The sequence below is a fragment of the Prionailurus bengalensis genome, chromosome A1 (genome assembly GCF_016509475.1).
Source record: "Prionailurus bengalensis isolate Pbe53 chromosome A1, Fcat_Pben_1.1_paternal_pri, whole genome shotgun sequence".
NCBI lineage: Eukaryota > Metazoa > Chordata > Mammalia > Carnivora > Felidae > Prionailurus > Prionailurus bengalensis.
Window position 1 is genome coordinate 198,449,199 of NC_057343.1, and position 20,188 is coordinate 198,469,386.

At 51.8% G+C, this 20,188-nt stretch overlaps 1 protein-coding gene across 7 annotated transcripts in view; it reads right to left on the reverse strand.

The window, feature by feature from the left end:
* Nucleotides 1-4,119: 4,119 nt before the first annotated feature.
* ABLIM3 (actin binding LIM protein family member 3) overlaps nt 4,120-20,188 on the reverse strand; it is a 110,162-nt gene continuing 94,093 nt past the window's right edge. For 5 of the 7 annotated variants that reach the window (XM_043598287.1, XM_043598279.1, XM_043598295.1 and 2 more), the window contains 10 exons: nt 19,525-19,572; nt 17,378-17,512; nt 15,812-15,876; nt 14,537-14,684; nt 13,233-13,262; nt 12,606-12,664; nt 11,931-11,991; nt 11,187-11,194; nt 10,565-10,645; nt 4,120-6,283 (listed from right to left, as the gene is read on the reverse strand). In XM_043598287.1, the coding sequence (XP_043454222.1) occupies nt 6,170-6,283; nt 10,565-10,645; nt 11,187-11,194; nt 11,931-11,991; nt 12,606-12,664; nt 13,233-13,262; nt 14,537-14,684; nt 15,812-15,876; nt 17,378-17,512; nt 19,525-19,572 (749 nt within the window). In that variant the 3' untranslated portion in view covers nt 4,120-6,169. The remainder of the gene's footprint in view (nt 6,284-10,564; nt 10,646-11,186; nt 11,195-11,930; nt 11,992-12,605; nt 12,665-13,232; nt 13,263-14,536; nt 14,685-15,811; nt 15,877-17,377; nt 17,513-19,524; nt 19,573-20,188) is intronic. The other 2 variants (XM_043598302.1, XM_043598328.1) reach the window with 1 other exon arrangement.

Genomic DNA, 20,188 nt, shown 5'->3' on the forward strand with positions numbered 1-20,188 from the left:
CTGTCAAACAGAGCAGTGCTTCCTAAAGTGTGGAATGCAGACTCCTGGTGGCAAGGTGGGACGGATTTATTTATTTATTTATAATTATTTAAAATTTTTTTTAATTAAAAAAATTGAATATAATTTATTGTCAAGTTGGCTAATACAGTGTGCTCTTCGCTTTGGGATAGGGTCCCATGGTTCATCACTTACATACAACACCCAGTGTTCATCTCGACAAGAACCCTCTTCAATGCCCATCACCCATTTTCCCTCCCCGCCCCCCTCATCAGACCTCAGTTTGTTCTCTGTATTTAAGAGTCTTTTATGTTTTGGGGCACCTGGGTGGCTTAGTCAGTTGAGCATCCGACTTCGGCTCAGGTCATGATCTCACGGTTCGTGAGTTCGAGCCCCGCATGGGGCTGTGTGTTGACAGCTCAGGGCCCGGAGCCTGCTTCGGATTCTGTGTCTCCCTCTCTCTGCTCCTCTCCTGCTCACGCTCTGTCTTTCTCTCAAAAATAAATAAAGATTTTTAAAAAATTTAAAAAAAGACTCTTTTATATTTTGCCTCCCTTTCTATTTTTTCCCCCTCCCTTCCCCCATGGTCTTCTGTTAAGTTTCTCAAATTCCACATATGGGTGAAAAGATACATCTGTCTTTCTCTGGCTGACTTCTATCACTTAGGATCACACCCTCCAGTTCCATCCACATTACTGCAAATGGCAGGATTTCATTCATTTTCATTGCCAAGGAGTATTCCATTGTATACATAAGCCACATCTTCTTTATCCATTCATCAGTTGATGGACATTTAGGCTCTTTCCATAATTTGGCTATTGTTGAAAGCGCTGCTGTAAACATTGGGGTGCAGGTGCCCCTATGCATCAGCACTCCTGTATCCCTTGGGTGAATTCCCAGCAGTGCTATTTCTGGGTCATAGGGCAGATCTATTTTTAATTTTTTGAGGAACCTCCACACTGTTTTCCAGAGCGGCCGCACCAGTTTGCATTCCCACCAGCAGTGCAAGAGGGTAATGTGGCCCGGGTTTAGATATTACACACACCAACATATTTGAAGAGTTATGAAAGTATTTGAATCTGTATGAAAAGCCAATAACTGGTCCTTAGGCATCCATACTTTCACCGAGAGTGCTTAAAATAGAAATGTCAGGGATGAGTCCTTGAAAGAAACATAGCACGTAAATAGCAGTAAGTAAATAAAGAATCTGATGGAACTCAAGAAGGTTGTGTTTGAGTGACTGAAATTTGGGAAACACTTTTGGTCATGGGCATAGATGTCACCTTACTTTGTGACCTGATTCATCTGCACACATAGCCCTAATTTGCCCTGAGGACTAACTCTGAGTGTGCGTGTGTGCGTGTGTGCATGTGTGCGTGTGTGTGTGTGTGTGTGTGTGTGGCTGCAGGCCTTTGGTTTCTCTTGCCTGTGCTCCTGTGCCAATCACCTTGGACCAGCCCAGGTCAGGAGGCAAGGGGGCTCCTGGGTGGTAATGAGAGGCTGGCCCTCGTCTTCACAGCTTCTGGATTTTATTTATTTAGTCTCGCTTCAGGGCTTTCGAGTGGCTTGATAGCAGCCCATGGCTGTGTATATCAGCAGGTGTTTATCATTGTGTGGTCAAGACTTTTAGCAACTTGAAGTCTGATGCAAAATGAAGCATTTAAATCCTAATTCCACACAGGGTATTACCGGAGCGGGCACAGTTACGGGATGTGAATTACTACGAATTTTAGCAGACCTTTTCCCTCCTTGAATTTCAAGCCCTTCACCTCCACGTTTGGCTCTGTTCAGCGGCCGGCTGCAGCCGCTGACACCTTCCACAGCCCGGCCCATGTTTCTGTTCCAGGTGCCTGTGAAGGTGAGCTGGCTGCTTGTCCTGATCTGCTTAGATGCTCGGTGGGCCGGTTCCCGTGGCTGCAAAATGCGGCCATTGTATTGACTTTAACTCTCACGTTTTGCGATTTCTGTGCCCCCCCCCCCCCCCCCCGCCTTCCTTAAGTTCTGCTTTATTAATGTAAGGTTGCCCCCCAGTGTTCAAAAAGGTCATGTGCATGGGGAAAAGGTTTCCTTCTAGAACTTCAGAAAGTCTGGCACAAATGTGTTGCATTTGTCCATAAAACCCTCACCATGTGTGTGAATCACCTGGCAGTCTTATTAAAATACAGATGTGTATTGAGTAGGTCGAGGGTGCAGCCTGCCATTCTGCACTTCTCACATGCTCCCAAGGTGACTCCGGTGCTGGGGTTGGGGACCACACTCCAAGTAACAAGGCTTAGAGTGATTTTCCCTGCATCTCGTCAGTTAATAACCACAGTGCAAGCCACAGACAATCTCCACAAAGCCTGAATGGATGAGAGGCATCCTTTCTGTCTCCCTGTGTGTTCTCGCCCCTGCCTGCCTTCCCACCTCTTCTAAATTCATTCTCCCCTTCATTCATACCTCTCTGTCTTCACTGGAACATTTACTTCCTCAAATACACCAAACTCTCACCGACCACAGTGCCTTTGCTCACGCTATCCTCGGTGCTTGGGAACACTCCCACCTCTCTTTTTCCCTTGGCTCCTTCGTTTTCATCCTTCAGCGAGTCCGTGAAGTGAGTTCCTCTCTGCCTCTCTCTCCAGTATTCTACTTGTTGTGCAGTAGCTATCTCTGTGTGCCGTCTGTCTCTGTTACTTATGTACAGTCTGTCCCCTCCTCTAGACCAGAGCTATATGACACTCCACACTGCCTTACGCACTGGTGAGTCTTAAGTGCTCTTGCCTCCCAGCAGACGCTCAGTAAGCATTTGCTGGGCGTGTGTGTAGGCGGGGAGCAAAGGGGCATTCTTCAGCGTCCTTTTGCACATTTGAGCCACCTGTCTGAAGGGGCTGTGGTGGGCACGATACTTAGAAGAATCATAGAATGAGAGGTCAGGAAAGGAGATACTTTGAAGCCACATCTCATCTTGAGAGATGTCAAACATGAAAGAAGTGTTTCCCTTAGGACAGGAATAGGAAATATAGTGGAAATAGCAGTGAGTCTAACATTTCTTAAACAGAGTTATGTCAAATTAGCTCATGACACGCTGGATTAAACAAAGGTACTGCAGGGCTCTGAGGGACTTTTGGCAATGTGCCTTCTGAGTCCCTGAGGCGAGGGACAGTGGCTGTGGCAGGGACACCGTGATTCACTCGCCTAGAGGCCCTTCCTTGTCTCCCCCATCTCTCTTCTTTCTCGGCACAGCGCCTGCCACCCACTATTGAGTCTCAAAAGGCCCAATACATGACTTCCCAGCCTTCTGTGCAGCAAGGTCATGGACCTGTTCCTTAGTCCTGCCAAAGGGACCTGAGAAGTCTCCTGAGGACTCCTGGGATAGCTTTCTGATCAAAAGAGACACATAAAGAGAAATTTCTTTCCTGTTTTTTGATGTGGTCATATGAAGACACGATGCCTGGAGCCACAGCAGCCTTTTGTAAACATGAGGGGTCACATCTGGGGACAAAAGCCACTGTACCGAGGATGGTGGAAAGGACAGGTGAAAAGAACCTGGGCCCCCGACGGCATCGTCAGACTGCTAAACTGATTTCCTGCCGTGCAGGGCAATATGCACTCTCATTAAGTCACTCTTCAGAAGGCGCTCCTTACTTGTGGCAGAAAACATCCTGACTGCTAAGTGCGGCTAAGCTGGTCTAAGCCCCAAAAGGCTGGACTTGGCTCTTGGCTCCATCACGGTAATCATGTGTCCTCTTGAAAGCTGCATCCTCATCTGTGAGATGGAAATAATTATTATTTCCTCCCTCCTGGGTTGTTACAGAGGCTGACTGACATGACATGAGGCATATACGAGGCATCGAGACTGGCACACTGTTGGTACTTACTAACGAACTATTGTCATTATCGTTATTTTTTGGATCACGGACCTGTAGTTGTTGGAACATCTTGTACCATCTTGCAGGACCCTACGTTCTGCAGGAAACAATCTGGGTGATGCTTACGTTGTCAAATTTTAATGTACAGAAGGAGAAACTGAGGCCAAGGGAGAGCTGCTCTCTAGACTCTTTTATTTTGGAACATGTGCACGATCGGTCTCTTCCCATATCACACATTTCCACTCACACTGGAAACAACAGAAGGACACAGGTCTGGGTTGAAATTATGTGCTTTTATGGGAAACAGAAAAACCCAACAACGATAACAAAAGCCCTTCAATCTCGCCAAGTTCTCAACCAGTGATAATGAGGCAGTTTCAATGATTGTGTCTGGCTGGGGACATTTCTAAAGGGTCGGGACAGTTGAAATACACTGGCCAAAAAGAGAATTGCAGAGAGGGTTGATGTTTTAAATGAGAGTACGTTAGACCTCTTTTTGGCCCCTCATCCCATCACCCTTTCAAGTCATAGTCTCTTCTCAGTTTACAAAGATCCTTCCTGAACTTTGCTCAAATGCGATCTCTTCCAGAAAGCGTTCCTTGGTCTCCACCAACTGCATCTACCTTTTCAGGAATGCTACAAACATGCTCTCGTGCCCATCTCCCATCACTTCCCGCCTTACAACCGTCACGTTTGAGTTCATGCCTGACGACACCCATTGTTAGTAGGCATGCCCCCCACCCCAGCCCAGATCCCGTGTTGCTCATCTTGGTGTTCCCATCTCCTTCCCTTATTCCGTGCTCTGTATACAGCAGGTGCTCAGCATCAGCAGGTGCTCAGTGAGGGTTTGCTGGACTGAAGTCAGTTCTATATTTGCCACGTCACATCACCAGCCTCTTGACAGCGATAATGGTTATTCTCACTTCTTCGTCTTTCCTCCATGACCTCAGAGTGATCTAAATCAAGGCATCTCCAAGAAGGAACAGACCCACCAAACATCACCAACTTGGGGTCAAAGGTTTGGGGAAGGGAGGAGAGGAGAGAAGCTAAAGTTAAGCTTTTACTCTTGTTCAGGAAGGCAAGGGGGCAGGGAAGGCAGCCACTGGGGAAATCCAGGGTGATCGTGAGCAGTGTTGGCCAATGCTTCATTCTGGAATTCTATAAGCAGCCATTCTTCCAAAGGTTTCCCCAATGAGACATGGCCAACCTTGTAGTGGGAGCCGATGACTGGTGGGGGGCTGGTTTGGTTGCCCTTTTAGCCTAGGGACCAGCAGGGGTAGACCAGGAAGCTCTCTCTGGGACATGGCCTGTCCGATGTTTAGAGGGGTATTAGAGGTTGTCTGTCTAGTTGTACTGTTGGAGCTATGATGGGAACATTAGCCCTGTGGTGTGTTGAGTTGTCAGGCACATTGATTGTAGTAAGGCCAAAGAATACAGGCTGCAGTACTGGGCCTCTCTTCCAAAGGGGGTAAGGGTCAGGAGGCGCTGGGAACAGTGGGGGTGAGAGGAGGGTCCCAAGAGGTCCTGCAGCTCCAATTCTAACAGGTGCCCTGCTCTGGCTCCTGCTCCCAGCTCCCGCGTCTTCCCTCGTCTCCGCGTCAGGGCCAGGCAAAGGGGCCGGTTGCAAGTGGCGGAGGGAAGGGAAGTGCCTTTTCTTCCCCTACCGTGAGACTTGGACAAGGGAGAGGTTAGGATCAAGGACAGAAGGAGGAGGACTGAGGAGCTGCAGAGAGGCCAAGGCCCTATCCACTTCTGTGTGCTGCTGTATCGAGTAGATCCGAGGCCCACACTGCTAAGCGCATCACCCCCAGAGAGCACCGAACTCTTAATTGGAGAGGTGGAGAAAATTCTGCACGGGCTCTCAAAGGCGCTCAGGGACTTAGGGAGATCGCTGTGGCTCCTCCCATGGGAGGGCCCCTCTGGGGCCAATAAGGTGTGAAAACTCCATGGTCAGCATCCACCCTGGAGACTGGGGCAAGAGCCGAGAAGCAGAGAGAAGAGAGACTTCTTCAGGCACCTCCTTAGGAAAGAGAGTTGGACCTTGGGGGACTCAGGTTAGGGACAGATGTTTCAGTATAAAAAGGATCCCCAGCAAAAGGATGGGAGTCCCCTCAAATCCCTTCCCAAACCCCAGAGCACTTAGAAAAGAGAGAGTAAGGAGCATAAAAATATCTCGATGACGTGGGCTTGCCTGACAGTACAGAAAAGCAAGTCTCATGGCAGGCAGCGTGTCCCATTACACAAGAGAGGATTATACCGAGCTTCAGTATAGAGATTTTACATATATCTTTATATAAATGCATATATATTTATAGAGCCTCTGCCTAGAACAGCCGGGCTTGCTTCTTCAGTTCATTCCTCTTCCAGAGGGCCAGCCGGTCAAACTCAGAGATGGTCATGCCGAAGACCTGGTAGAACTCCTCCTGGGACAGGTGGCGCTGAAATAAGGTGGGAGGGGACAGAGAGGGAACGCTTGAGGATGTGAGGTGGAGGCTGGGGGCAGGTGCAGGCAGAAGCGGACCCTGTGCGTATCCTCTGGGCGTGCTGTGCTTGGCGCAGTGTGTGACCCACAGGGGTGTGGGCTGCGTAGATGTCAAATGGCAGACCGTGTGCATGAATGCTTCCTCAGAGGGGCTTCTGTAGCTGGTCTGGAGAGGCCCCCCCTGCCCAAGACTCAGTGGGGATTCTATACTTCACCTAAGCGCCTCCTCTCCATGCTTCGTGGCTGACCCCACCCGCCCGCATCCTGCTGCCTGCATTCTGTGCCCCAGGGGGTGTATGGATGAACGCTATTCCTCCTTCCTTTGGGAGTAAAAGGGGGGCATATCCAAGACTTTAGGGTGCACTTCCTCTTATTAATATTTTTACAGACGATCCGGAAGGCTGTCCCTCAGGCCGGTCAATGAAAAGAACCTGCTGTTCCCATTTCCCCACCCACCGAATTGTCCTTTCGTATCTGTCTTATATGAAAAGAAATAGGTCACATAATGAAACATGGTTCTGCATTCCTTAGCCGGTTGCCCCCCTCCTTTCTGCCTCCCCGACCTCTTGCCCTTCCAAGCAGCCTGGAAAGTCGATACATTGTCAAAAGCTTTCAGAGTTAGAAATACATGGCACCTGAAATGTGGCCACGTGTTAACAATTCCTGCATTTAGGTGAAAGGTCGAAGGATGTTCATTTTACTCTTCTTGCAACTTTTCTGGAGGCCCGAACTTTTTCAAAATAACATTTAACATTATGTTTGAAGAGAGAAATATCTGGCACATATCCTGCCTGAAAACTTACTGGAATCACTGAGGGGCCCTGTCGGTCGCCATGATGTTAGCTAACTGAAGACTGAAGGAGAGATTCACCGAGAATTCTGCATACAGCCACGCAGTAATTAGCCAATTCCCCGCCTATGTGAACTAATATTTTGGCCACATTTCCAAGATCTTGAGGCAAAGGTCATTTTGATATTTTTGATCGATAATATCGGTTGCTGGTGACTCTGAGCTGATGTTTCAATATGTAACAATATTTAACCACCCCAGCAACCCCTTGCATTGCATTTCTGTTATGCTCAATACGCATCACTGTATGATCGCCCCCATTTTTCTCACTGAATCCTTCCAACAACTCTGAAAAACAGAAATTATTTCTATCCAGTTGAAAGATGAGAAAACCAAAAGTCAAACAGTTAAAATGACTAACTCGGCCGAAAGGGAGGGAGGGCAGGTGGGAGGGAGGCCGGGGTAAGCAGCAGAGCGGAGACCGAAGGCTAGGCTTTCCGATTCCAAACACAGTGCACGATGTTGCCGCCTTGGGCAACCCCATCACAAATTCAGAAGTAATCCTTTCTATTATGGAAAAATTTCAAAAATACTCAAAAGGGAGGAAATCACAAAATGCGTACATCTATGCCCATCAGCCAGATTCAACAGTTATCAAGGGTTTGTTATGTTTGCTTCATCTTTTTTTTTTTTCTGAAGTATTTAAAGCACATCTTAGACACTGTATCAGTTCATTCCTATGTGCTGCAACACGTATCTCCCCTAGAGATCTCAAAACATCTCAAAGCCTACCGGACATCTTCTTTCCTAAAAACAGTTCACAGTTTCTGTGGGGCCAGACAGTGCTTTCTTCAGTTTCTGTGGGGCCAGACAGTGCTTTCTTTTGTCCATGCTGTTGACTTGTCCATAGTTGTCCCACCCACACTCAAGTCAGTGCTGAGAAATGATGTGGATGTGAGGGATTTCTTTTCTCAGTTCCTTCCACAGTAAACACTTAAGGGAACTGTAATTTGACCTCCATCTGTTTTGTTGTTGTTGTTGTTCTTGTGGAGGGTGATGGCTATGGTTGATTCCCTAGTTCATCTTCTCTGCTGTGCCCCCAAATCTTTTTTATGAGTCTCCATGTAAAGGAATGGCAGACTCAACTTGAGAACATGCTGGGGGAGACTGAGGCTCTCTCGCTCCCCCTCTGTGAAGGACCAGCTGCTGCCCCCTTTCTTTTTTCTCTTCATGTGTCTGTCACGTGGTGGGGGGGTCTGGTCCTCATTTCATTTGATTTCATTTCCACCTCATCCTCTTCCCTGTGCTCATGTGACCCAGCCACACTCACCACCTGCTTTCCTCACCTGTGATAGGGCCTTGGCAGTGGCTGTTCCCTCTGCCAAGGATGCTCTTCCTCCTCATATAAGTGTGGCTAACTAAATGGTTCACCTATTTCAGGTCTTTGTTCAGATGTCACATTTGCAGCGAGATCACTCTGACCACCCTATTTAACACTGCAACTTACCTCTCCCTCTAAACCCCAATTCTCCGCTGTCCTTTCACCTCTTCCCTCAGCCTGGTTAGTTTCCCATGTTCCAGATCATTTATTTATTATTTGTGTCATTTAGTGTCTGTCTCCTCATGCGAGAACGCCAGCTCCAAGGGGGTAGGGGTCCCTGTTTTGTTCACTGGTATACTGCAAACCTTGAGAACAGGACCTGGCCTATATAATAGACTTTCAGTAAGTATTTTTTGGGGGAATGACAATCTGCACTCTGAGCTCCTTGAGGAGCTCTTCAGTCCGGAGGGGACTCGGGCAGTGTTTGTAGCCCTGTGGTCTCAGCTCGGGCTCCATGTTAGACATCCCTGGAAGCCTCTCTGATGCCTGAGCTCCTTCCCCAGATTGCGATCGAATTGGTCTAGGCTGGGGCGTGGTATAGTTGTTTTTAAGAAGCTCCCTGGATGATTCTTAGGGCAGGGTGAGCTTCCTTGATCAGAGCTTCTGGGTATCCTGGAGGATGTATGAGGGCAATTGGTCCTCTAGGATGAACCAGGTTCCAGAACCTCATTTCTATCCCTGAATGCTGGCTCCACTGAGCTGCTGTGGGAGCTGTCCCCTTCAGCACCAGCAGCCACTCACTGCTACAGTAAAGGAGGCCCTCGTAAAAGTGGGGATAATCACATTGCTAGGCTGCTAGCCCAGCACGCTGGAGTTGGAAGGACTCACAAAACTTCCTGGCCTACTCACATTCCCCTCCCTCTGTCCCAAACCTTTATTCTGGGCGAAACCTCGGCAGTCAGTTGAAGGGCGGTTGATATGCTCATCCCAAGGGCTGTTGAACCTCCTTTCTTAGAAGCATTCAATTCCACAAACATTTTCCAGTACTTCCCCTGGTCCGAGCCCCATGGTAGAGGACTGACTGCCTCTGTCAGGCAGAGGAAACAGATAGTTCGTTGCTCTGATACAAGAGAGGGGAAGAGCTGCTTGATCTGCACTCTGGACACAGGGCTGGGGGGGGGGGGCTGGGGGAGGGGTGAGGGACACATCCTGGGAAGGTCTGGGGGGCTCTGGACATGGGCATCATCACTATGGGGGGCCCTGAGGAGTCAGGAGGCTGGCAAGATGGGAAGGGCATTCTAGGAGAGTGAGAGGCAGGGAGAGGCACAGTGGAAAAGGGCAGTGTGCTCCTGGATCGGGGCCCAGGGACTGGAACGCCAAGCCAAGTGGAGGAGACTGCTGGAAAGTCCGATGCCACATTCAGGCCGGCCTCTGTGCTTTGTTTATGCTGTTCCGCTGTTCATGATGCTCCCTCCCCCCTCTCCACCCATCCAACCTGCGCCTTCAAAGTCCGTCCGCCCAGGTCACTGCCAGACTCTGTGCCAAGGGCTCTGTGTATAGTGTCTCACTTACTTCCGCTGGCACCTTGCGGGGAGCACCATGATTGCCCCACTCCACAGAGGAGGAAACTAAGGTTTGGAGAGGCTTTCACTTGGCCAAGCTGTCTTGCTGAGGGATGATGGCAGGGCAAGGGCTGCACCCGGAGTCTGACGTGAGACCACCTTATGCTTTTGCCTTCTACACAGCGCTGACTCCCCCATGCTCCCCACCCAGAGCACCGGTTTTCTGTACCATCCTGCAGAAAACCAGTGCTGTGTTTCTTCTTAGCAACCAGGCAGCAGGCCCCTGAGAGCAGGGACCAAATCTAGCTCTTGTCTTAAGTCGACAGAAGCATCAGCGGGAGACGTGCTGAAGTTCTGCACCACAGATGCTCATCGGATTGGGAAGGCAGCACAGAGCGTTTCGACCTGGGCTCAAGGAACCAGGCTGGCATCCCTGCGTTTTCAACAAGCCTGTGCGACCTTAAAGCTTTTCATTTTCTGCCTGCCCTCTCGAGCTGGGTTAGATCAGGCAACTTCTGGAATCCCTTCAAACCCAAAGGCGCCTGCTCCGTTTTCTATACTTACCTCTAAACGCGTCCGGTCCACATCCTTGGGCAGTCGATTTCTTCCTCTTGTGGTCACCAGCAGAAGTTCATAAGGGTAGATCTAAGGAGAAAAGACAGGGTGGGGGGGGTGGGTTTCCAGGTCAGGTGAAGGTTTTAGGCTTATCCCTTCAGCCGCATGTTGTGTCTGGGCTCCCTCCTCTCCCCAGAAAGGGCCAGTGGTTAAAGTCTGGAGGAAGGGCTGGGTCTGTTCTTGGAATTGCCTGACGGCCTCAAGGCACCTTCTCCCCAAAGGCAAAACCTGAATCCCCTAATACTGCTAAGAATAAGCTTGGTGGTGTTTGACATAAATTGGCACAAGGCCTCCTAATTGTAAACGTCTCAGGTCTCGTGATTGGCAAGCCTCCAGAAAGTCTCCGAGGCCCACAAGGAACTGTCTGATTTCAGTGGGCAAAAGACATAGGGTAGGATTCGGGGAAAGCTGGCCAGGGAGGGACCGGATATGCCGGTCTCAAGAGGACCCTTGAGGTTATTTATTCGATGTTCCCTTCCCTGCATAGATAGTGCGGTCATCCTCCTGCTGGCCCCCAATGGAGCGGCTCCCAGGGTCCCAGAGACCCCCAGGGTCAACGCATCTCCTTTACCTTGTACTCTGTAGAGAGAAAAGAGACACACACAAAATGGAAACACATTGGTTTTTGCTTTGCACCACTACACTGGCCTCTGTCTGAGAGACCCTGTCCTTGTTGAATTCAGCCCAAATCAAGGCTGGCATAAACGTAAAGGATTGGCTAGAGATGGGGGTTGGGCTGATCCAGAGATAGGGTTTTCGACGAGAAGTGACTTTTGAGAGAATTAGAACAGAAAAAGGAGGAGATTGTGAAACACATGGGCAAGATCACCTATCTTCCAGAGGAATCCTCCCGGGTTTTGGTGCAGCCTCGTCCACCTGCCTGAGCCCGCTTGTAGGAATTGCTGGGGGCTGGCGGGAGAGCATCGCTGGCAGAGAGCATGAGGCTCATGGAATGTTCGCTGGGAACAATGTGCATTTGGCTCCGAGAGTTTCCCTCCCCCCCCCCCCCCCCCCCCCGGGGCTGGCAGGCAAGTCTAGCCGAGCAGTACTGGGACGACAGCATTCTGCAATGGCTCTGGGAACCCAGATGGGACAGATGGCCTGGAGATCACCCAAGGCCAGGGACTTGAGAGGAGGAGGGAAGAGGAGGGGAAGAGGGAGGGAGTGGGAAGGGAAAGGGAGTGTGGGAACTCGGGGTTTGGACAGAGCCCAGAGTAGGGCCAGAATCTGTAGTGATCCTTTGCAGAAGGTGAAGACACAGTTACGAGCAGTGCGTCCAAAGCTGCTGTGGGTCCCAGGACGGGGTGGCACTCACCTCGCATGCCCCAGTTGACGGCATTCATGCTGTCATAGTGGAAGAGGTCTGCGCTGGGTGTCTGCAGGGGAGATAAGAGCGAGGGCTGGCCTGAGCGAGCTCACTGCTGCCTCCCTGGGGCCATTACCCACCTCCAGAAAATGGCCTGGGGCTGATGGGACATGGCCTCAGAGAAGCCCCAGTCTTAAGTCACGGGGACCCACCTCACTGGCACATCCCTGGTGCCTAGGCGCAGCACGTAGTTAGGCACCCTATAAATATTCATTTCTTGGTGAACTACATTCCCTGCCTTCTCTCACTGCTCAAATACCGCTCTTCCTATGAAATCTGTCCTGGCAATTCTATTTAAAATTGCAAATTGCCGCCCTTCCTCCCCAAGCTCCCAATCCCCCTCATCCTGCTCACTGTTTCCCTCCCCACCCTCCCCCGCCATAGCACTCACTACCTTCTACAGCCTATATAGTTTGACTTGCATACTATTTACTACTTGCTTTCTGTTTCTCTCTACAAGAATGTAAGCTCCAACGAGCAGGGGTCACTGATGTATTCCAAGCACCCAGAGGAGTACCCGACGTATGTAAAAAGCTTTCCATAAATATCTGTTCCGTGACCCAATGTCTAGGCTCCGGAATTGTTAACATCTTGGGGGCAATGTCTCAGCACGGCCTCTCTTACCCTGTGTAGCCCATTTCTTCGGTAGGCAGGCAGGGAGGCAGATTTGGAGATGAGGGGGTCTGAAAAGAAACAGCCGAACAATTACCAGGAGTCCCAAGCCAGGGGTCCCTCTCCTTGAGGCTATCTGGCCTCTGCTAATGGCCAATACTGTGGGAAGCGGGAAGGAAAGGGGCCACCGGCTCCTCCCCCTGCTCTGCAGACTGGCAGCTGACTCAGGGATGCCTCCCCCGGCAGAATTCCAGGGTCACCTGAAGCACACGTGCACAGTCTTCTGGCCTCACCCTGCACACACCTCCCACGTGTACGAACCTCCCGTGACGAACCCCTGCGTCCTGGCCACCGGCGGCTCTGGACGCAGGCCCTGGATTTGGAGTTGGGCTCAGAGCCCAGACAGGCAGGCTCTCGTGTGGGTAGAAGAGACGCATGCTCTTCCTTTCTCTCTGGGAGCTACTGGGCACGGCAACTTTGGTTCCAGAACCAAAAACTGAGGCCTACATCTGACAAACACGGTGGGGTGGGCTATTTGAGTTCGGGATCGTGTTGGGACATCACAGCTCCGGGGGACCCGCCTCCAGCTCTGGCTCTCATAAGACACGACAGGCTGAAGGGAGGGCAGGCAGAACATACCGCTGTCAGCCAGGTAGTGTGACCGAGGGGCTGCAAGAAAGAAAAGCCAGAAAGCCGTGTTCATGGGGGCAGACGGACACGGTGGAAGGTTCATGGGGACAAACAGACATGGCTCCCATTCCTGGGCTACCCTGGCTGGTGGGGAGGAGGGGCCTCCTTCGCCACCTCTCTTCCCACTGGTCAGTTTTCAGTCGCTACCCCTGCCCCACATGCCCCCTCCCCCGCCCAGCACCCGGTGCAAAGCGGGTGCTCTGTGACATTTGCTGCCCAGAGGCCACTGGACGGAACTGCGTTTTGAGCGACTCTGGCGCACTGCACAGAACCCAGAGCCAGAGGCTGAAAACACTGCCCCTTGGTAGTCAAACAGGGAAACAGGCACATCGATTTATCCTGGCTCTGCCACTGGCCGATACCTAACTGCTACAAGTTACTTAATCATGCTTTGGTTTTCTCATCGTAAAACAGGGAGGGGTAGCGTCTCCCGTATGGGGTTACTGTGAACAATAAATGATATACGATGATTCCATAAGGTATTAGCCCGGTGCCTGTCACCATACAAAGCACCAAGTAAAACTGACTTTATCACCTTCACCACCACCGCCATCTCAATCTCGCCTAAAGTCGAGGTGCAGCAGGGAAAAGAGGGAACAGCTTATGGCCTTGGAGTCACTCTGACTTGGGTCCGACCCCACTTGGCTCTGTCACTTACAGGCTTGTGAGTGGCCTTGGGCAAGCAGTAAGCTCAGGTCTCTCATCTATAAAGTGGGTGATAATAATCCCTCGACATTGCCAGTCTTTGTGAGGACCAAGAGTGATAATGTATTTACGAGTGGCGGGCATAGGGGATTATCCATTAAGTATTGAGTGGAGATAGGATTTCCCAGCAAGACTGACTCCCACAGGGGTAAGGGAGGGAGGGAGGGAAGCATGTGTGTGTCCAGGAACAGGGAGGAATTTACAATGAGAGGATCTCTGGGCAAAGTGCCTGCTCCAAGGTTCTTCTTGTTTTCTTCCTGTGATGGGAGGCTTACTACCTCAAGAGGCAGTCACTTATATCATTGAGCCATTCGGGCTATTAGGAGACATTTCTCTTTGCGCTGAGTCTGACCGAAAGTCACAGCTTCAGACGCCCCAGAGAAACAAATGCCCGCTCAGGGCAGAGCATGGTCTTACTTAGTGCCCCAGACAGCACCTCACCAAGTGTGCATTCTAGACCCAGGCAAGGTCATAAGGAGTTTAAGATTCATTCAGGGAGTTGGAAGGAAGTGCCCCCACCCCCCACAGACTTCCAGGGCGGTGCTTACAGCCATTGAGGGACATGTCATAGCCAGCTGTGTGCAGGGCCTCCCGGCTGCTGGTGGAGCTCCGGGGTGGGGTCCAGGGATCCGCGTAGGAGCTGGACCGGGCCTTCATCTCCTCCTTCAGAATCAGCCGGCCAATTCCACTCTGGAGCTGGGTGTGGGGGAGGGGCGAGATGGAGTCAGAAGGAGGCAAAGAACACTGAGCCGGAGCAGGCTTGGGGAGAAGGGTGGGTGACTGGATTCTGGTGAACCTCTGTCATTTTTGCCTTCCCCAAACCCCACACCCCCTCCTCGCAACCCCGCAGGTTCATTTGGGACTTCGTCCCTCTCCCACAAGCAGTGCCGTGGTCTGGGGATGGGGAGGGGTCTCCGGTGGAGGGCACTGGAAGTGGGCCTGGCCAACGGCACGTGGACAGATGGCTCTAGCTGGGCCAGCGAGGGCCTTCCTTGGGACTCTTGTCACTGGCACCCGTGTCTTTTTAAAAAAATTGTTCTAGAGGTGACATTCACATAACACACAATTAACCACCTTTATCTAGTTCCGAACATTGTTTATCACCCCCCAAAAAGACCCTGTCCCTGCTTCCCTCTCCTCCTGGGCCCTGGTATTCACGAGTCTGCGTTCTGTCTCTGTGCATCGACCTGTTCTGGACATCTCCTAGAAACGGGATCATCCAACGGGTGGGCTTTTGTGACTGGCTTCTTTCACTAAACATACGGTTTTCGAGGTTCATCCACATGGTGGCCTGTATCATTACGTCATTCCTTGTTGGGTCTGAGTAACATCCCATTGGACGGGTACACCGCGTCTTGCTTATCCATTTGGGCAATGATGGACATGTGGGTGGCATCCACCTTTTGGCTATCGTGCAAAGTGCGGCTAGGAGGATCCTTACACGTGCGCTTGTTCGAGTCCCAGGTTCCCATTCTTCTGGGTAAATTACCCAGGAACGGAATTGCCAGCCTTTCCCTGGTGGCTGCACCCCTTTCCATTCCCACTGGCGGCACGTGAGAATAACCTGCCTGAGCACCGGGGCAGCGCAGACGTGAGCCAGCACAAGAGAAGGGAGAGACAACCTTCCTATGGCAATTAGTTGAGCGGCTGGATCTAGTCATACCGGAAACTCCCCCTACCGTTTGACTTTTTTGGTTATGCAAGGCTGTATGTCTCTTTTCTTTACCGTAAGTGGGTTTGAATTCGGTTTCTGTCCCTGTCAAATGAAAAAATCCTCAGTAACATACCGCCTAGGCATCTCACCCAGGGGGTAGCCTGCTCACCTTGTGCATGCTGCGGTCAAAGTCGTCTTCCTCTCCTCCAGATGAGAACCTTCTGGCTCGGGGCACTGACAAAAGACAGCTAGGATCAGCTCCCGCGTGTGTTCCCCACTCAGCCTGCCCCCGGCAGAGGGCCCAGAGGGACACAGAGCCTCGACAGGTGAGGGGTTTCCTTTCAGTCCGCCACTTTGCAGCCGAGTGACCCCGATGGAGTGTGGGTCTCCTGTATGGGAAGGCCCAGCAGCCCTTCCCATTCTTGGCCATGAAGGGCAGGTGAAGCCAACTGCCCAAACACAGCCAATGAGCCTCAACATTGGGATTTTTCTTGCTGCTGGCGGGAGAGAGAAGCCCTCTTTCTGCCAAGGATAGGCCTGGGAGAGCCTAGACCTGCTGGAGTTCATCCTGCCATATGATAAGGGCAGACCCGGCCTGAGAACGGAGCCACCCCGGGAATAGGACCAGCCCCGATGACGGCCATTCACCTCTGGATCCAGCTGTACCTCAAAAACTTTCACTCTCATGACCCAGAAAATCTTTGCTTTGGCTTAAGCCATTTGGAGTTTTTTTTCCCTCTTTTTGGGTTTATTCTTTTGTGGTTGCAATGGTCTAAGATCCCTCTGCCCACCCCCCATGCCTGCCCAAAACACGTAGCTCTCGAAGATCGCTGTCTGCTTTAGGATGTAGTTGCTTGTGTCTTATCTCCTTTCCCAAATGGAGAATTTTTTGAGGGCAAGGCAGCGCCCATCTCTGAGCTCCCATGAAGCTTTGCTCAGAATGGACATTCAGTCAGTAAAGGTATGCACTGAATCAAAATGGAGCTTGATGACAATGTGCCCCCATGCTTCATGGGTGGGGACCCATCTCCCCAGCTGGAGATGTCTGACCGGGTGGGATGGCGCCATCAGGACCCCCTGCCAGGGTAAACTCCCTTTTCTATCTTCCGAACCATTTTCCAACCCACAGCCAAAGTGGTCTCTTAAACACACACATCTGATCCTGTCACTCTCAATGGTTTCTTACTGTTTAGGATAAAGACCCACATCCTTACCTCAATGCACAAGGCCCCATGGGATGTGGTCCCTCAGCCCGCACCTGCTTCCCTCCCTCTCTGGCTCCAGGTTAAGCTGACAGCCTTTCCTTTCCTCCAATGGAACCCGCCCTCCCCCCTGGGGTCTTTGCAGATGTCCTTCTATACCCTGCTGGCTTATGTCCTCCCCACTCTTCCTGTGGCAGCTGAGTATCTGCTTTGAGAAGGTTCCATCACGTTCTAGACTGGACTGCACGGCGCCTCCCACTAGCTCCTCTACCTCCGTGTATCACCTCCCGTACATCACTTCCCTCTCCAGCGGGGACCTATGTCTCCTCCATAAAGGCAAGAACCTGGTCTATTTTGCTCCCCGTTGACTCATTAGGGCCCAGGCCTGACCTTCAATACATACATACATTCATACATTTGCCGAATGAATAAATGAACAATTGTGTGAAGGAGTGGGCAACCGTCCTAGCCCCGCTGTGTCCCTGGCACAGGTCACAGGGCTCTGGTCCAGGCTCCTCTGTGGGGCGCGTTACCTTTGGGGGACCCATGGTAGGTCCAGTACTCAGACTCTGCAGCATAGTAGGGGTCTGGTGAGTAGGCTGGACTATACTTGGAGGCCTGGCTGATGTCTTCACTTGTTTTGCTTTTGGTTGCTGTTGACAAATCGCCTGCAAAGGACCCAAGGAGAGAGCTTCAGGGAGGCAGAGTGTCCTGGAACAGTGTACTATATACTCTTTTCCTGCCTCGGCCAGGCTCCAGCCTGGGGGAGGGAGGTCACTCTGACGCCAGGGTCTAGGACATGGAGCATCAGAGCTGGAAGAGCCCGCAGGCCAAGCCCCCTCATGTTACAGTTGGAAATCTGAACACCAAAGAGGGCAAGGGGCTTACTGAAGACCACACAACAAGTAGACCAGAACGGGACCAGATGCCTGCCCAGGGCTCCCGCTACCACATTTCACAGACTCCCAGGGCTGCTCCCAAGAGAACACTAAGGCTGTGGCTCCTCCAAGTAAGATTAAGCAGGTCCCAGGTGATCACATGTCCCTACCTTCCTCAGCCTCTAGAAACCTGCCTTGTTTTGTATTTGAGCCATACCTAGGGTGGGAATCACCAACCAGGGCCACGTGCTGCATATCAGATTTCCCCTCCCACTAAAATGCCACATCTTGCTTGGGGAGACTCTATGGCCCAGAGAAAGAGCACTGCACAGGGTTCAACGATGCTGGGTTCTGGCCCCAGCTCTGCCACTTAACTAAGCTGTAACACTGGGCACCTCTTGCCCCTCTCTGCCTCAGTTTCCTCATCTGTAAGTATCAGAATTGGTCTTGCTGGGTCAGGTGCCATCCGGCTTCAAGCTTCCACAACATGGACGATCAAACCTACTGCAGCCACAAAACCATCCAGGGCAGTGATTTTAGCACAGCCCAAAGCCTGGCAAGAGACCGACTAGGGCGGAGAGAGAACTGGAGACACAAGTGAGCCCCCATGATCATCTCAGGAAGAATCGATAGGGACTATCCCACGCCCTGTGCAATCAGAGCAGCAGAGCGTCCTGGGATCAGCCCCTTGCCAGCTCCAGCCTGTGCACCCTCCCCCAGCAGCACTTGCTTCCAAAGCTTGCAGATTCTCTTGAACTTGGGTCCTGGGCAGTCCCTCCCATCTCAACTGATGTCATTCAGCCTTTTCACGTGCCCTCTTATCCCTGCAATCTACCTCCACCCCAAACGCCTCCTGCGTCTGCTCTGGTGCTGAGCCCAGCTGGAACATCTTACAGTCCCGAGGCGTTTGAGACCCCGGGGGCCTGTTCTGGACAAACTGGCTTTGTCAGGGTTGGTACGTTTCTGTGGCCACTCGGGATGCACGGCTTGTCATCCACAGCCACACATAGATATGCACGTGCTCACAGAGTCACCTGGACCCCAGCCCAGCCCCCTCTGAAACTGAGGAAATTGTCAGGTCTCAGCCTAGAGCCATGATTTATATTTGTATCGCCCCTCCACCAGCTCAGTGAGCTCAGATCCCAGTCCTGGGCTACCTCCACCTGTTTCCATCTTCCTCCAGTTCTGTACCCTGCCCCCTCTGTTACCCCGGTAGCCTGTGGGCATGTGAGGGTGATACAGGGTACCAGTTGCCCCTGTGCATCCTCAATGCAAAGGGCGTGCTTCATCGGCTGAGGCTCAGTACGCGCGTTTGCAAGAAGGAACAGGTCTCAGCGATGCCTGACTTCTCCTACGGGAGTGCAGGTAGGAATCATGAATGGAGCTCGTTATGGTGTGGATTCCTAGGTCACACTCTCAGTATTTCTAATAAGAAAGTCCAGAGCAAAGGAGGGACCAGGGCATCTGCTCGAGTATCCATGCCTTGGAGTGCATGCTCCCAGCGCATTTGAGAAGGGTTGCTCTGGCCATGGAATTTAGGACACCAGACAGCAGGGTGGTGAGGTTGGAAAGTAGGTGGTAAAACATTTAGGGGACACGAGAGCTTCCTTGCTCTTTTGAAATGACACCAAACTCCCCCCCCCCCCCAGTATCACCTCAAGTGATTGGGGGATAGCCAACAAGAAGGACAGAACTGCGGCCCTGCGTGCGTCCCTCCACGCGGCCCCAGCAGACCATCTGCACTGATGGTGAATGGCCCCGCCCCTTGCCTGGCCACGCCCTCTCCGCCCGACGGACCGTACCATGCCGTTTGTAGATCGGGGGTTTCCGGTAGATGTTACTTTCTCCAGCTGCCAGGCCGACCCAGAAGGGACCAATGGGGAGAGGAGAGACAGAGAAAGAGAGAAAGACGGAGAGCGGAGGAAAGGAGACAGCAGTTGGTCAGCTGATCTGAGAACGAAAGACAGTCAGCGTCTTTCCCAAGGGTGCACCACCTTTCCCCGGTGGACGTCCTCTTTCAAAACTCAGTTTCCAACCTCAACCCGGGAGGTTCTAAGAAAGGTGAGGGAGGGGAGAGGAATGGATGGATTCTAATGGTGCGGAAGAAGGGACGCGGGCTCGAGTGGTGGGCATGCAGGCAGGAGGCGGCGCGTGCTCAGCAGGACCCCATGCAGGAAGGTGCCCCCTGCCTCCACCCTGCGGCCACGCCTCATTCCACGCACAAGTGCCCAGAATGCTTCAGCACGATCGCCCTCCCACTCGCTCAAAAACAGACAGGATGGGACCTTTCCCGGGCAGTGGAGAAAGGTACAGATGAAACAGCAGGATGAGCTCCTGGGGAAAAGCGAGTGGGGAGTAAACACCTGAGCTCAGAGTTGGGAGACAGGGTTGAGGCCCGGCTCTGCTGAACTCTGGGCAAGACGCTAAGTCAGACCTACAAGGTCACCGAACCCCTGCCTTCCGCTT